Below are 17,368 nucleotides of genomic sequence, written 5' to 3'. Positions count from 1 at the left end.
AAATCACATAAAGCTTCAAAGTGCAGATATGCATGCATGATCAGGTCACTTTTGGGCAAGGACTCTCCCTCTGTGGCTTCAATTATCTGCACAACCCTACTTATGGCCGTGTGATTCTAAAAGAACAACATAAAGGGGGAAACATTTATTAATATTAAAATAATAATAATAACAACAACAACAGCACTTAAAGCCTTTTTGTATAATGTATTAGAAAGTTATTCATAATGTTTGTTGTAATGCAACATATATTTTCATAAATAATTGTGACCCAAGGAAAAAACTACATTTTATTAAGAAGATACAGCGAGTGTGTACACACCCAACAAATAAAGAAATCTCCTCTAAAAGACAGTTTCCAGCCATTTAAAGGCCAAACCAAGATACTTTGTATCAGTACCTTTTCATATCTTTAATTGTTAAAGAATCCAGCTAAATGACAAATAAAATAAGCAGGGGTTGCCCCCTGCTTGTACCTGTAGAGAATTTCGCAACACCACACACAAATGCAGGGAGAGGATCACACTGTCGTTGAAGTTATGCAACCCATTACACCATTCCTGGTATCTGTATGTGAGGTTGCATTTATGGCACAACTTGTAGTAAGTGGATACACCTAAGAAAACAAGAGTGTACATTATTTTGTAATAAAAAAATATTTCAAAGAAACAACATTAATTTATATTCAAGAACTTACATAATTAACAAAAAAATAATAATAATTTGCCATACCTTGAATCACTCCATTGAAAGTAACTATCTTCGCACGACAAGTTATCAACTTTGGTTCACTCAAAACTCCCTTGCATATTCCACATTCAACCTCATCTGGCACAAGATGTTTCGGGAAAGTATTGAAAGCCTTGCCACCTTTTGACTTTTGTAGGACGGTCTGTGGAATGTCCACTGGAATTCTCTTATGTTCCAGCATATATTTCCTCATCTTTTTAACAGTAAGAGAGTTGGGGGGATACAAAGCATCTTGACAGCTGGCAGCTTCATTACATGTATGACCAGTGTTAAAAAGCTCCTCAGAACTCCTGACCCTCTTGAAGAGCTCTGGTCGCATTTGAAAGAGATGCCACTTTGCTGTAGCTTTGTGAATACAAGACTGGCGAGGTCTAGCACAAGGACAATTCCAGTTATATTTCTTTTTATCATAAGCCACCATAACCCTTCCCATCCTGCTGTAATATGACATTGCTGGTTCGAATACAGAAATGAAGTACTTTGTTGATGGACCTCCAACAGTCACATTAAAAGACAAAGGTGTCTCTTCAGTGTTTGCTTGTTGCTGCAGCTGGATCACCTGGGCATTCTTTGCTTCACCAAACCACTTCTGCTGCACTAGCTGAGAAAGACTGTCTTCTGTTAGTTCAACTTTGGGGTTATCATCAACTCGAGGGCAAAATAAAAAATGACTTGATGTGGCAGCATTCAAAAGGCAGTATCCCACTGTTGTGTGCAAACTCTGAACTTAAAATGCACTGATCGAGCGGTAGTCTGGGCCCCAAGTATTTTTTATGACATGTATGGGTGTTGCTTGGCCATGAAAAGACTTCTCAACTGCAAAATACCTATTTTTCATCAATGCACTGACATTGAAAGTGCCTTTCAGGAGTAATTGTTTTATCTTTGTTAGTGTGATGCCTTCTAATGTGAGTTCGAAGATTTTTTGCCAGCAATCTCAAATTACATTGGCTGCAAGTAACAGTCCTCTTTGAAGATGACTGAGGCAGAGGCTGCAGGACAGCGGATGATTGAGGCTGCAGGACAGCGGATGACTGAGGCAGAGGCTGCAGGACAGTGGATGACTGAGGCAGAGGCTGCAGAACAGCGGATGATTGAGGCAGAGGCTGCAGGACAGTGGATGACTGAGGCAGAGGCTGCAGGACAGCGGATGATTGAGGCTGCAGGACAGCGGATGACTGAGGCAGAGGCTGCAGGACAGCGGATGATTGAGGCTGCAGGACAGCGGATGACTGAGGCAGAGGCTGCAGGACAGCAGATAATTGAGGCAGAGGCTGCTGGACAGCGGATGATTGAGGCAGAGGCTGCTGGTCAGCGGATGATTGAGGCTGCAGGACAGCAGATGATTGAGGCTGCAGGACAGCAGATGATTGAGGCTGCAGGACAGCGGATGACTGAGGCAGAGGCTGCAGGACAGCAGATGACTGAGGCTGCAGGACAGCGGATGACTGAGGCTGCAGGACAGCGGATGACTGAGGCAGAGGCTGCAGGACAGCAGATGATTGTGGCAGAGGCTGCAGGACAGCGGATGATTGAGGCAGAGGCTGCTGGTCAGCGGATGATTGAGGCTGCAGGACAACGGATGATTGAAGCAGAGGCTGCAGGACAGCGGATGACTGAGGCTGCAGGACAGCGGATGACTGAGGCAGAGGCTGCTGGACAGCAGATGATTGAGGCTGCAGGACAGCGGATGATTGAAGCTGCAGGACAGCAGATGATTGAGGCTGCAGGACAGCGGATGACTGAGGCAGAGGCTGCAGGACAGCGGATGACTGAGGCTGCAGGACAGCAGATGACTGAGGCAGAGGCTGCTGGACAGCAGATGATTGAAGCAGAGGCTGCTGGACAGCGGATGATTGAGGCTGTTGGACAGCGGATGATTGAGGCTGCTGGACAGCGGATGATTGAGGCTGTTGGACAGCGGATGATTGAGGCTGCAGGACAGCCGATGACTGAGGCAGAGGCTGCAGGACAGCGGATGATTGAGGCTGCAGGACAGCGGATGATTGAGGCTGCAGGACAGCGGATGATTGAGGCTGCAGGACAGCGGATGACTGAGGCAGAGGCTGCAGGACAGCAGATAATTGAGGCAGAGGTGCTGGACAGCGGATGATTAAGGCAGAGGCTGCTGGTCAGCGGATGATTGAGGCTGCAGGACAGCAGATGATTGAGGCTGCAGGACAGCAGATGATTGAGGCTGCAGGACAGCAGATGATTGAGGCTGCAGGACAGCAGATGACTGAGGCAGAGGCTGCAGGACAGCAGATGACTGAGGCTGCAGGACAGCGGATGACTGAGGCTGCAGGACAGCGGATGACTGAGGCAGAGGCTGCAGGACAGCAGATGATTGAGGCAGAGGCTGCAGGACAGCGGATGATTGAGGCTGCAGGACAGCGGATGATTGAGGCTGCTGGACAGCGGATGATTGAGGCTGTTGGACAGCGGATGATTGAGGCTGCAGGACAGCGGATGATTGAGGCTGTTGGACAGCGGATGATTGAGGCTGCAGGACAGCGGATGATTGAGGCTGCAGGACAGCCGATGACTGAGGCAGAGGCTGCAGGACAGCGGATGATTGAGGCTGCAGGACAGCAGATGATTGAGGCTGCTGGACAGCGGATGATTGAGGCTGTTGGACAGCGGATGATTGAGGCTGCAGGACAGCGGATGATTGAGGCTGCAGGACAGCCGATGACTGAGGCAGAGGCTGCAGGACAGCCGATGACTGAGGCTGCAGGACAGCAGATGACTGAGGCAGAGGCTGCTGGACAGCAGATGATTGAGGCAGAGGCTGCTGGACAGCGGATGATTGAGGCAGAGGCTGCTGGTCAGCGGATGATTGAGGCTGCAGGACAGCGGATGATTGAGGCTGCAGGACAGCGGATGATTGAGGCTGCAGGACAGCGGATGATTGAGGCTGCAGGACAGCGGATGACTGAGGCAGAGGCTGCAGGACAGCAGATAATTGAGGCAGAGGCTGCTGGACAGCGGATGATTAAGGCAGAGGCTGCTGGTCAGCGGATGATTGAGGCTGCAGGACAGCAGATGATTGAGGCTGCAGGACAGCAGATGATTGAGGCTGCAGGACAGCAGATGATTGAGGCTGCAGGACAGCAGATGACTGAGGCAGAGGCTGCAGGACAGCAGATGACTGAGGCTGCAGGACAGCGGATGACTGAGGCTGCAGGACAGCGGATGACTGAGGCAGAGGCTGCAGGACAGCAGATGATTGAGGCAGAGGCTGCAGGACAGCGGATGATTGAGGCTGCAGGACAGCGGATGATTGAGGCTGCTGGACAGCGGATGATTGAGGCTGTTGGACAGCGGATGATTGAGGCTGCAGGACAGCGGATGATTGAGGCTGTTGGACAGCGGATGATTGAGGCTGCAGGACAGCGGATGATTGAGGCTGCAGGACAGCCGATGACTGAGGCAGAGGCTGCAGGACAGCGGATGATTGAGGCTGCAGGACAGCAGATGATTGAGGCTGCTGGACAGCGGATGATTGAGGCTGTTGGACAGCGGATGATTGAGGCTGCAGGACAGCGGATGATTGAGGCTGCAGGACAGCCGATGACTGAGGCAGAGGCTGCAGGACAGCCGATGACTGAGGCTGCAGGACAGCAGATGACTGAGGCAGAGGCTGCTGGACAGCAGATGATTGAGGCAGAGGCTGCTGGACAGCGGATGATTGAGGCAGAGGCTGCTGGTCAGCGGATGATTGAGGCTGCAGGACAGCGGATGATTGAGGCTGCAGGACAGCGGATGATTGAGGCTGTTGGACAGCGGATGATTGAGGCAGAGGCTGCTGGACAGTGGATGATTGAGGCTGGGTTGCTAGTGACTCTGAAGGATGGCTGCGTCAGAAATTGTGCCCGATTTAACACAGTCGCTGAACAATAGCAGCAGTGAAAGTGGGACTTCACCCGACATTTAAATTGCATTTTAAGATGGTGAATTCTGAAAGGGTACAAAAAATAGCAATTTATTATGGAGATGTTTAAAATTGACTGGAATTATACTTCTCTTGTCTGTGTTCCTCTCTGGATTGTGAACAGCCTGATGTATGGTGGCATAAAATATACATATACATATATATATTTATATATACATACATATATATATTTATATATATATATATACACACACACACACACAGTAGTCAACATTCGAAGTGGATCAAAAAAAGTTCATCAAAAGTTGTTCTAAGATAAGAACGGGTATTGTTGACTACTATATCTATCTATCTATCTATCATTGCATTGCACATTTTTCTTCAACAGCGCACAGCCCTAGCCAGAAGCAATGAAATTAGCAACCCACACAATACATAACTGACTCTTAAAATCAAAGACTGGTAAACTCACCATGATGTTTCACTGCCAATTGAAGGTGATTTCTGATGTGATAATACACCAGCTGTGGCATGCTGGTGTACTGGTAGAACGGGCACTTACTAGTGCAGTTTTTTAAACACTGCTCACACTCCTCTTCGCTTAACACGGTTTTTTGCATTTTTTACAAGGAAAAATGGCTCTTACAACAGCCTTTGGGTTATATAGTGAACATACAAGGAGCAGAGAGATGGAAGGGTAAGATAAGAGACTAACACTAAACACAAAGTAAAAAAGAAAACAACATAAGATGGAAATGGTGAGTACAATGAAGGATGATGATGATTCCAAAGATCTGCAAACAGAAACATGTACAAACCATGAGTGTTAACTTCTAATATTATATTATATGAAGCACAAACTACCTCATAATAAAAGATAATACTAACTCATAATTAAAGACAATTACTGCAGGTACCATCAAATCTATGCCTTTTTGAATTTTTTGCAATATACTTTTATTTTTATTGCCATACGCAACATGGCAAGCTGAATTTTTAGCATAATTTGTTTGATTGCAATAAAATGAGAAATCATTCACGCTAAAGTTACTGAATTACTTTTTATAGTATAATTACATCATAGTATTATATTTATTAAAGGAATATTGCTTTTTATAAAAATATTAAAAAAAAATTTTGATCAGGCATTACCGCCGGGATCCTAAAGGTGACCCGATTCCGGGGCGGACTCAATTTCTCACCACACCGCAGTTATCTAAACATCCGGCGTTACGGCAATTTCGCACCGACCGGAAGCAGTTACTAAATTGGTTCCGTATGTGTATCACCAATGTAGGTATCTTGCGAAAGCGAATTAGAAAGTTATTAATTATTAAAGTGTTATGTTCAAAATAAACTGGTAATATTTTGCTTCTAAATTGTCCAAAATTGTTTAATGCATGTAAAATTACATTTTATGACTTTTAATACCATTTAAGGCCTTAATTTTCGCAGAATCAATTTAATGACTTTTAATAATTTTTAATGCCCCGCGGAAACTGTTTACTAGCTGCCGACCGTTTGAATCATTCTTAAAAGCCATCTAAAAAAGTTGTTTATACATCCATATTTTTTTCTCTGAACGATTACGAGTTCCCGCGCTAAAAGGGGAGCAGGCCTCAGGTTGGAAACCACTGCACTAGCGAATGACTTTGCACGAGAGCAGTCTTATTTTAACTACTTCACATCTCCTTATACAATCGCTCATTAATGACATAATGAACGCAATGTTGTAATCAAACATTACAACTAATCAAATAAGACAAAACTCGTAGCTCAACTACTCACCAACGCAGTGACAAACGAATGGAAATAAAATCCTGCTGAGGGCGTTGGCGTTATTAACCAATCATATATTTTGTGGGCGGGGTGACATGTAGCCCTGCCCCACATGCAGCTCCACCCCGTTCTGCAGGCTGCAGCCAGGACCTTCTCTCTTTTCGTGGTTTGATGCAAAGTACAGGGTATTGCTGTAAATTTTAAATCTACAGAGGCGGGATTTTCTTCAATGGTCGACATTCGGGAGCAGCAATGATTTACAACTGCGGTAGGTGATTTATTTCACTTTTAATTTTTCATGCTTGGTAACTGCAGTAGTGTATGGAGGTGTCTACATTCACGGTAACCGCAGATGAACGAATCCTCCGTCTGCGGGGCACGAGGGAGACTTGTGCCGGGGTTAAGGAGCGCGGTCGCGGGAGGATTTCACACATTCCCTGGCCTCATAGCGGCTACAGGCGGAAAATCTCTGCCACAGCCTTACATTAAATCAACTGAAATAAAAGAAGACATTAAATCTCTCATGATCTCAGCAGAGAATGATTGAACAACTCCACAAACGCCATCACCAGCTTCAAACATTACTAACCACACTTTATTTTGCCAGATGTCTACAAAAGAGCTTATTGCAAATGTTTTATTGTTTTGTTTGGCGTTACCATCAAGGGGCTGGTTGCACCAGCTAGACGTTAAAAAGCTAGATGTAAGCCTACACTGGGCTTTGTGACGTCCAATTTTACGATACCAGCTAAAACTACGACCAGGCGCAACTACGGCGTAGACGATGCACTTCCACGCAAACACGTATATTCTCCCGGAGTGATAGCTGAGACAACACCCACGCTGCAATGGCTACAACTACTAATATAAAACTGAATTGCTGAAGACATCATAACAAGTGAAGCCACCGCAAAATAATTTCATGAACTAAATATTTCCTAACATGTTCGCTAACACAGGTTAGGTAAAGTATAATGAATGTAAAACAATGTTTCTCTCTAGAGTTTTTTTTTTCTAGCTATTGAATTTATGTACAATGAATCTCTTTTCTGAGGTAAATGTGAATTTACTTGACAATTGTGCATTTTAGCCTCTTGACGTCATTCTGTGGATGAAAAACCACCTTTATAAATTGTAGAGTTTGTGATAGAATTGACAGAATTTGAAAGCTGAGACTTTATTTCTGATTAAAAGTAAGCACAAAACTTACTGCGATTATTGTATGGCAGGAACGCTGCAAATGATGAGAGGAATTAAAGACGTTAAGTATTTCCAAGCATTTACTGTCCAAGCAAGATGTCAAATAGAAATATTAAGGGAATACTTTAAGACAGTTATATACTGTTATCAGCATGGTAGATTTGTCTCTCATTGTCTCTGAGAGAATCTGTGACGTTAATGCAGTGTTAGCCGTAGTTTCTTTTTTACTTTCACTTTTGTAACTCTTGTGCAAAGTTTGTGCGTTGCTTGCAGGTTTTGCTTGAGCCCTCCCTATAATAATTGTTTATAGGCCACATTATCCTGCCCGTAAAGACCATAAACATTACAGTTGGCATCTGCAACAATTAATTAAAAACGAATCATGTCCAAGCAAGTAGTGACTTTTCACTTTACGCCTACCTTTAACTAGGCGTAAGTTTTAGTCGCAGACGTAGCACTACGCCGAGATGGTGCAACGGGTATTAATTCTACGCACGACTTAAAGTGCATTTGACATCCAGCCTAGTCTTACAACCAGGCGTACGCCTAGCTGGTGCAATTGGCTCAAGGTGATTAGTGTTTGCTTTAGTTGGGCTCTTGACCCTTGACTTTATAACATTATATTCTTGGGGGGCTGCTGTAACTGTGTTTGTAAATCACATTTGTTATGGCAAGGAATACCAAAAGAGATTGCCAACAGGTGGTATTGGTTTGTTGTTGATGATAATACAATCATCACCTAGATTCAGTATGTAGTCTTTGTTAGGTCTTATTAACCTAAGATTTTTGTAATTGTAATAGCTATCTGGTTATACAGAATAGAATAATACTACAGTAATTTATGAAAGATTTTAAAAACATGATAAGTTACATACATTTTGAACTGCTGTGTCACATAAAAATGAAGAAACATCAAGAATCAGTGTATGAATCTCAACAATGGTCACAATCAAAAGCTTCCTGCTGCAGTGCATGCTGGGTAACCAGTCTCTGTGCAGTGAGTGCACTTTGACCTCACGTTGTGATCATAGTGTGAGCACACATTGAGGGCGCTGTGAGGTTACACTTTTAGCTCACTGTTTCCTCACATTGTGACACATCACGAGTATCCTGGGAGCTCATGGTGAGATCAGTGTCAGATCAAATTGTTGACTGGGTTTAGATATTTAAATTGTTTGTTCTTAGTGGAATCCGTGGTGAATGATATTTACATGTTACAATTAAGCAGTTAGCAGATGCTTTTATCCAAAACGATGTACAAAAGAGGAACAAAGCAATTCACCAGAGAGCCAACAACAGTTGTAATATGCAATGCTAGGTTTATTGGACAAACAGATTAGAATACAAGCTAGAGAAGAGAAGAAATACAGATTTTTTTTTTTTTGTGCATTGGTTTAAGATTGTGAGCAGTGACTCATGGTGAAGTGTCTTCAGATACATGGCTGTTGAACTAGAGAATAGAAAGATCCATCCCTTTTACCCACCAAGTGCCTGGCAACATGGCACAGAAAGCCTTTCTTTGTGTTGAAAAGATTCCCTACAAGGCCATCACTCTTTCCACTACTGGACAACAAAGAGCACATTAGAATACCATCTGACATGCTTTTAAGCTCAATAAAATGTTAAAACAATAACAGTGTCATTTCTGAGATAGATTAAAATCAGTTTCTTCAAACATACTTTTTTTTATAAAGGTTTACTTTTTTGGATGTTATGTATTGTGTTTGCGTTGGTACTAACCTACAGATGTAATATTTGACTCCCGGAAACCTCTTTGAATCTTCATACGAGACCATATTCCACTGTGCCCCGTCCATCCATTTCCAGCCACGTCCTCCACACGGATCAACCAGAACCTGCAGATTACTTAAACCATTATTTTTGGCGAAGTAGAAGAGGCATCATCTCCTCAGTCTGTTCATTGTTCTGCATGTATTTGTCATCTGTAGTACTTTAAATATAAAAAATAATATACTTTACTGAGGTACCTGATAGCTCTTGCCCTTATACATTATCCAGTTATATTCATATATGCACTGTTGACCCCTTACAAATCCACTGTGCCATCCGCCGTCAGGTCCATAGGTTTTGCACACCGCAAGATGAGTTTTAGAACGAACGGCATCTGTAACCACAAGGACGTATGGTTTAATCAAGCCCAATGGTTTGAAAGGAGATTTTTCTAGCTTGAAGATACTATGCAGAGATGAGCATAAAGAGAGATAGTGTGTACAATGGCCTTTTTCCCTAAACGAATCGTCTTTCATTGTCTGTGCTCATCAGTCTATTACATTGTAATTCCATTACATGATTTTTTTTTTCATAACAGGGCATCAGACAGGGATTGAACTGTAAGAAGAAGCTCAGGGTGCTTTCACACTGGCAGTTTAGTTCAAAACAGGGCACAGTTCACATAAAAATGATAATGACATGCAGACCTGTTACCAAGGGTACTGAACCCAAGACTACCTGTAGGACAGGGGTGGGGAACCTTGATCCTGAAAGGCCGGTGTCCCTGCAAAGTTTAGCTCCAACCCTGAAAAAAAAAACCAACCTGTATCCTGAAGACATTGATTAGCTTGTTCAGGTGTGTTTGATTAGGGTTGGAGCTAAACTCTGCAGGGACACGGGCCCTCGAGGATCAACATTCCCACCCCTGGTGTAGGAGGTGTTCTGTGTTCAGTTGCACTAGATCTGTGGTGTGATTCAAGTGAATGTGAAAGCAAATCAGACTCAGGTACACACTAATGTTAAGGAATTAAAGTAAAGAACCACATACAGTAAACACAAGTGTTGTTCACTGTGCTGCACATAATAGTACCAAATTAATTATAATAAAAAAATATACATACATGTTATCCAATGTTTTTTTATAATGTGTTATGTGTTTATGTGATGACATAAGATGAATACAAATATACCAGGGTTTAATGCAATCAAGTGTGAAAACCAGACCAACACTGTGGGGGCACTCATTCGGACTGCAGCAAACACACCAGTGTGAGAGACCCCATATGCTGATAGTCATAAAAGACTGCAGCAAACGTGCCCAAAACATGTGTTTTCTGTACCCAATTTGAAAAGCATGGACATAAGCACAATCTAATCTAATGGGGTTATCTGTGAAGTAAAAGAGTTTCCATACTGCTCGGCATGCCTCCGGTCTGAACCCACTGGAGGTCCTGACTCTTGCAGCCTTGGTATGGGTCTCCTTTCCATGGGCTCACACAGGTGCAGCGCCTCTCGTGATTGCCGGAGAAGCACTTGGCGTTCACTCCACAGGGTTTAACCAGACATGCATCGCGACATGTGCCGTAGGTGCCAGTGCAGACCTCATGGTCCTTACAAACGCTGTTTTGTGTGCAGTCATTACACTGATGAGGTGTGAAGGATGGACAGGGCAGCTTTGAGCATTTGTATTCAGCGGGCAGAGGGTTTTTGGCAGAGCCCCAGCCAGGCAAGCACGAGGCCCTGCAGACAGTGGCTCCACCTTCAGATTTGCACTCGACTTGCCCGTTTACCTGCTCGGTGTAGCACACAGGTAGGGCGCTCCACTGAGCTTCGGAGCACCGCACCGTCTCGGGGAAGGGCTTGTATAATCCAGCACACTTCAGTTTCACCTGCTGCTGGGCTGTGCTGTGGTACGGCTTCTCGCAGTAATCGTTCTTTAGATCCTTAGCCTTTAGAGGGCCACATCCATTTTTGTTAAAGAGTCTCCACTGCTGTGTCACATAGTCCTTGAAAGTCTTCTCAACAAATTCAATGTCCTCTGATTTTCCAGTGATCAGTAAATATTTAGACCAAGCTAAAACTGCTTCCATTTCAAGGGCGAACATGTAGCGCACAAAATAATCAATCTGGTCACTATAGTATTTTGTGCACTCTGCTTGTTCACCAGACTGGTCCTGAACCAGCGACTTGCGAAAAAGATCCAGAATGTTTTGTCTGTCTCCAAATCCAGTGCCCATCATCATGTGGTGAAAGTCTGTGAGATAAAACTGAAATGAGTTTCCCCCTGTGAACTGAGCTCCAACTTCAGAAATATAGTGGCGTTGAGTTATGGTGCTGTTTTTAAGTCGTGCATTAAGTGTGTTGATGTAGCGGAACTTCTGAATCACACTGCTGTATTTCACAAAGATTTGTGTCCACTGGATATCATGTTGTACAGACTCAACTATTGCTTTTGTGTAGTCCTTCAGCTCCTTAATACTAAAATAAATTGCTGTCAGATCAGGGACTGGTTTAAACATGATCCCATTGATTTCACCTTCAAGAGCTTCATAGTTGATAATATTTTGGACGCTCTCCTCACAAGCCGGACCATGGAACATCTTATGGCACTTGCAGAATACAATTGTGGTGTCCTTGATGGATTTACATTCTCCATTGTTACAATTCACATCTGAGCAGGGAGGCTTCACCACAGTATTCTTTCCTTTGAGGAAGAAATTAAAGTTTCTTTCACCATATAGACAGCTCAGCTCAATATCTGCCACGTCTGTCTGTGCATAATCTGATGGTTTTGTAACAGCATGAAGAAACAGTGTGTGGCTTATAACTTTAGCGCCAAACCTATGGAGCAGCTTGTCCTTCATTGTTTCACACTGCGGAGGAAGAATCTGACTCAATTCTTTTCGCAAACTAGATCTAACATTCTCCTTAATAATTTGATCGACAGCAGAGCCCTTTTCTTGATGAATTAAGTGAACTGATGTCTTTTCTTGAACATCAATGTAAATTGACTGTCCAAAGGTAAACTCATTTTTTGCTTCTTTTGAGTGGGCGATTACTACCCATTTGAACCAGTGAAACTTCCTCTCCAAATGATTCTTTATATCTGAAGTTAGCATTTTGGTATCTGAGAATCGCCGACTGCTAATTTTCACAGCGTCTTTGTAAGCCCATTTCTCAAAGTCACCAGCACACTCGATCAAGGCATCCTGTATGCTTGATAAAGTGTTGTACAGTTGTGTGACTGCTTCTTGTGCCTTTACTTTACTATCGTAGCCCTTTAATTTGTAATAAAACAGATTTAACTTAAATCCTGAAACCATCAGAGTGGTGAAGTAGGTGGAGTATTGCACCAGGACATTAAAATCACCAGTGGATTTCTCAATGACAAGCTTTAAGAGGTTCTTATTCAAGCTGACAGGACTGTTCTCCGTGAGGTATCTGTGAAAATTAGCAACGCTGTTCTCTGTGCCCGTGTTTTCATAGAAAGTGGTGAACCTCTCAGCCAGCCTGCACTCTAAAAAATGTTGGGTTGTTTTTTTAACCCAACTGCTGGGTTAAGCCTGTTGGGTCGTTTAGTTGGGTTGTTTTTGTGTTGGGTTGTTTTTGTGTAACCCAACATTGGGTTACTGATTTTATCCAATCAAGTGACAGTTAAGAGAGTAAGCCACTCCCCCTACTCGATGAGCCAAGCGCTACACTGTAAAAAGCAACCTATAGAATCTACTCAATATAATGGGGTAAACTGAAGTAACAATTTGCACTCAGTTTGTTTGGGTAGATTCTATCCTATATGTCTGAGTAAAGAATACCTGAATTTATCAGCTAAGACAAACTAAAAAAAAAAGTAGGTTAAGTCTACACAGCAAAAAGCCCAGTGTTAAATGAACTCTCCCGGGAGTTTGAGTCCATACTCAAGAGTGTTAAAATGAACACTGAAGCAGTGTTAGAGTTAATGAGGTAATTAAGTGATTCATTGAGTGATGATTGACCATTATTAAAGACGCCTGATGTTAATAAGCAGAATCACCAAAAGGAGAAAATCTAATTTTGTAAGTCGCCATTATAGTGGTCAGTGTTAGCATTAGTTTAGCTCTTTACCAGTAACTTCTTAATATTAGATTTTGTTTGGGTGTTGTAATTGAGTTATAACAGTCAGACAAAACAGAATAAATGAGATTTTGTGGTTTTGAATATGCTTTGACAAAGTCATGAAGTAGCAATCAGAATAAATTGTGTTTTGTTTATGTTGGTTTAATCAGACAGGTGTTTCTGAAATTTATTTGACTGGAAAAAATATAAACATTTTTTAGATTTAGACACACAGACATCAACAATCAGCATGAGAATCACAACAATGGTGACCAACAAAAACTTATGTTGTAGCCAATCAAAACTCATCCATATTTCCCATCATGCATTATGGCATGAATAAATTAGGAGGTGATGATTTCCGTGATGTTTAGAGTTGATCTGTTTCTGAATATGCTGTTTGTCACCATTTTTGAGATTCGTATGCTGATTCATGATGTCTGTGTGTGCCTAAAAGAACAGCTTTTGAAATGTAAACAAAAATTCAGGCTTTATCATTTTTTTTCTGCTGTGAAACCACAAGGCAGTTGTAATAAATAAAGGATATAAAACTCTAAATGATTTCAGTGGCTCAAATTAAGTTTATTTTAAAACAGAATTATCACCACTGCACAACTTTTGCTCTTTGGCTTGTCTGGCTAGTTTAACTAAACAATTGAACAAAAGCTAATTTTAAAAAGCTACGGGTCAAGAGCCCAACTAATGCTAACACTGACCACTATAATGGTGACGTAAACATTTTGGTGTCTTCAATAATTTTCAATCATCACTCAATGAATCACTTATTTACCTCATTAACTTTGACACTGCTTCAGTGTTCATGTTAACACTTAAATAAACTCCCGCGAGAGTTCATTTAACACTGGGCTTTTTGCTGTGTAGACTTTATCTACTTTTTTTTAGTTTGTCATAGCTGTTAAATTCAGGTATTCTTTACTCAAATATATAGACAAACGGAGTGCAAATTGTTACTTCAATTTACCCCATTATATTGAGTAGATTCTATAGGTTGCTTTTTACAGTGTACCTTCTCTTTGATTATTGTTTATTTTCTTTATTAAATATTTCAGGTTTGTTTTCAACCAGCAACGTAGTATTTTTTTTGTCAATAGTCTAGGTAAATAAAACAACCCAAAGTGTTGGGTCAAAGATTTAACCCAACAAGTTGGGTTAAAATAACTCAACGCTGGGTTTGTCCATATTTGACCCAGCGTTGGGTTACCAAAATAACCCAATTTGGGTTATTTTAACCCAGCGTTTTTTTAGAGTGTGGTTTTTAAAAAACAGACTTTATTAAATCACTTGTATCATATTTGAAAGAGAATATAAACCATAACAAATGTAAGAACATGTTTTACCTGTGACATAAAATAATGACAAACAATCAACTACTATTTTTTTTAAATATTGGAGATAAAGTACTGCAGTGCAGTGGTAAAAATCGCTCATTTACATATAACAAGAGCATTAAGTAACTTCCACTGTAAAACTGTTTTATTTCTACAGAAATCAACAGTTTGTTTATAAATCAAATAAACATATAAATGTACACTACATTTATATCTTGTTTGTTTGGTCAGCAAAGGAAATAAACATGGTTTAGTAGTGCACCTTTAAATACACAGTATCATACAGCCTACATCCCTAAAATGTTTTTAAACACATCTGACACGAGCAAAAGCAGATGTTTGGATTCTATACTGTACATCCTACATAACAGATCCCACTGACAACCTTAATTTTAAAAACATTACTTAAAAGAAGAGGTTCTTGGCAGAGGCGCAAGATGGCGGACAGGGAGTAACAGCGGTTTTCACAAGCTACCACTCCAATCAGCCAATTACTTAAATTTTTCATTCATGTAGAACGCAACCCCACGGCTTTGGCTATGCGATCATAGTATTATGTCTTTGGAATCTTTTTGGCCACAATCTTTTTTGAAGCTAGCGACGATCTTGAGTTAAGTCCGGCCATGGCGAAGGCGTTTCAACATATGATGGAGACGATTTTGAAAACAATAGATGCCAAACTCGACCCTCCTTCTCTTTGATTATTGTTTATTTTCTTTATTATTAAATATTTCAGGTTTGTTTTCAACCAGCAACGTAGTATTTTTTTTGTCAATAGTCTAGGTAAATAAAACAACCCAAAGTGTTGGGTTAAAATAACCCAACGCTGGGTTTGTCCATATTTGACCCAGCGTTGGGTTACCAAAATAACCCAATTTGGGTTATTTTAACCCAGCGTTTTTTTAGAGTGCAGCTGATGATGATGGTAAACTCACAGGTGTGATTTTTTCTTGATTTATCCAAAGCCTTTGATTTAGTTGGTTTATCTGAAAATGCAATTAGGTGGTTTAATTCATACTTGAATAATAGAAAACACTGTGCAGTATTAAATGGAAGTAAGTCAGATTTTTTTTGGTTCAACAAAGATGCGTGCCCCAGGGTTCAATATTAGGACCGCTTCTTTTTTCTATTTATGTTAATAATTCACCATTATTTTCCAATAATTGTAAAGTTCAACTTGCCAACTCGCATTTGGCATGAGACACACGCTTTCAGGCTCTGTCTCACGCTCTCACTCTGCCCATGTAAATCTCATGCCAAATTGGCAATGCTGCTTGCCATTTTAAACAAAGTTTCAGCTTTCAAATGTTGTAAGTTTTCATACTAAATTCAAACGATACATACCATTGTATACATACCAAACAATACATACACGATACATACATTTGCAATTTATCATACCGTAAATTGTAAAATGTAAAATGTAGCGCTTTTGTTAATGCCAGAGCCACTGAAAAACAGAGCAGCGACAAGCTTTGATTTCGCCGGCGTCACCGCCAAGTGATTCACGGATTCACGTGAAACCAGCATTGTCAGTATATTTGAATGTGTCCAAGTAGGATAGAGACGACAGCTTCACTATACAGGTATTTGCAGCAATTTTTGGTAAACATTACAGCATGTTATGCATTCATTTTTACATCCATGACATTTACAGTGTAATTTTATTCTGGAGAGTGATGGGGAGACAACACTTACAAAAAAACAATATGGTTTAATAAAACCAAAAAACATGGTTACTAGTTAAACCATGCTAACCACAAATTAACCATGGTCTTGCTGCACTAACCATAGTCTAACCATGGTATTTGTAGGAAAACTATGGTTATACAAATGGTAATCAATGCACAAAAAACATGGTTACTACTCTTTTACTATAATAAAACCATTGTTAATTTTCGTAAGGGTTAATATGGTTTTCTTGTATTTAACCCTCAGGTATTGCTTACGTGTAATGTGACTATAGAAGTTTAACTATTTTTCATCTAAATAAATGTTCTATATTTTAGTTCAATAATATTCATTTAAAATTTTAAGGAGATCATTTAGTACTAAATACTATTTGTCCAATAATTATGGCCCATTAATGGCTTAATATATATATTAGGTACCTGTATGTCTCTTTACTAAATATACATGTATTTGGAATATCGCAGGTCGTACCTGCTTACTTATTTTTACGTTTTTTATTTGAATAAATATTTAGAAATGATTAAACACTATATTTTTCAAATGTGAAATTTAAAAAGTTAATAACTTGCATCCTTTTTTAATGATACTTGTATAAGTACACACAATGAATGCAAGCAAATACTGAATTTAAACCAATCATTATACAATACCCATCATTGTATAATGTATGATGCACTCCAGCGGCCATCTTCGCATACAAGACATATTCATTGACTTCAATTTCTTTTCAAATGTATTTATTTTAACTAGCCTAGTTATTTACAACAATATTTTGTACCTTTTTCTTTAAATTATCAAGTTCAGACCTATTTCTCTGTTCCTTGTGTCAAAACAACAACAACAACAACAACAACAACAACAACAACAACAACAACAACAA

General features: G+C 40.8%; 1 protein-coding gene across 1 annotated transcript; it reads right to left on the bottom strand.

The window, feature by feature from the left end:
- Positions 1–9,172: 9,172 nt before the first annotated feature.
- Positions 9,173–12,842, bottom strand: LOC127160162 (SE-cephalotoxin-like). Its single transcript, XM_051102810.1, has 3 exons — positions 10,770–12,842; positions 9,613–9,749; positions 9,173–9,184 (listed from the first exon to the last, which is right to left on the bottom strand). Exons 1-3 carry the CDS (start codon positions 12,676–12,678, stop codon positions 9,173–9,175), a joined length of 2,058 nt encoding a protein of 685 aa, XP_050958767.1. The 5' UTR covers positions 12,679–12,842.
- Between the last annotated feature and the right edge of the window lie 4,526 nt (positions 12,843–17,368).

This window comes from Labeo rohita, unplaced genomic scaffold, assembly GCF_022985175.1.
Source record: "Labeo rohita strain BAU-BD-2019 unplaced genomic scaffold, IGBB_LRoh.1.0 scaffold_30, whole genome shotgun sequence".
Classification (NCBI taxonomy): Eukaryota; Metazoa; Chordata; class Actinopteri; order Cypriniformes; family Cyprinidae; genus Labeo; species Labeo rohita.
Note: the sequence above shows the minus strand (reverse complement) of the source record. Positions and strands in the feature narration are given on the sequence as shown.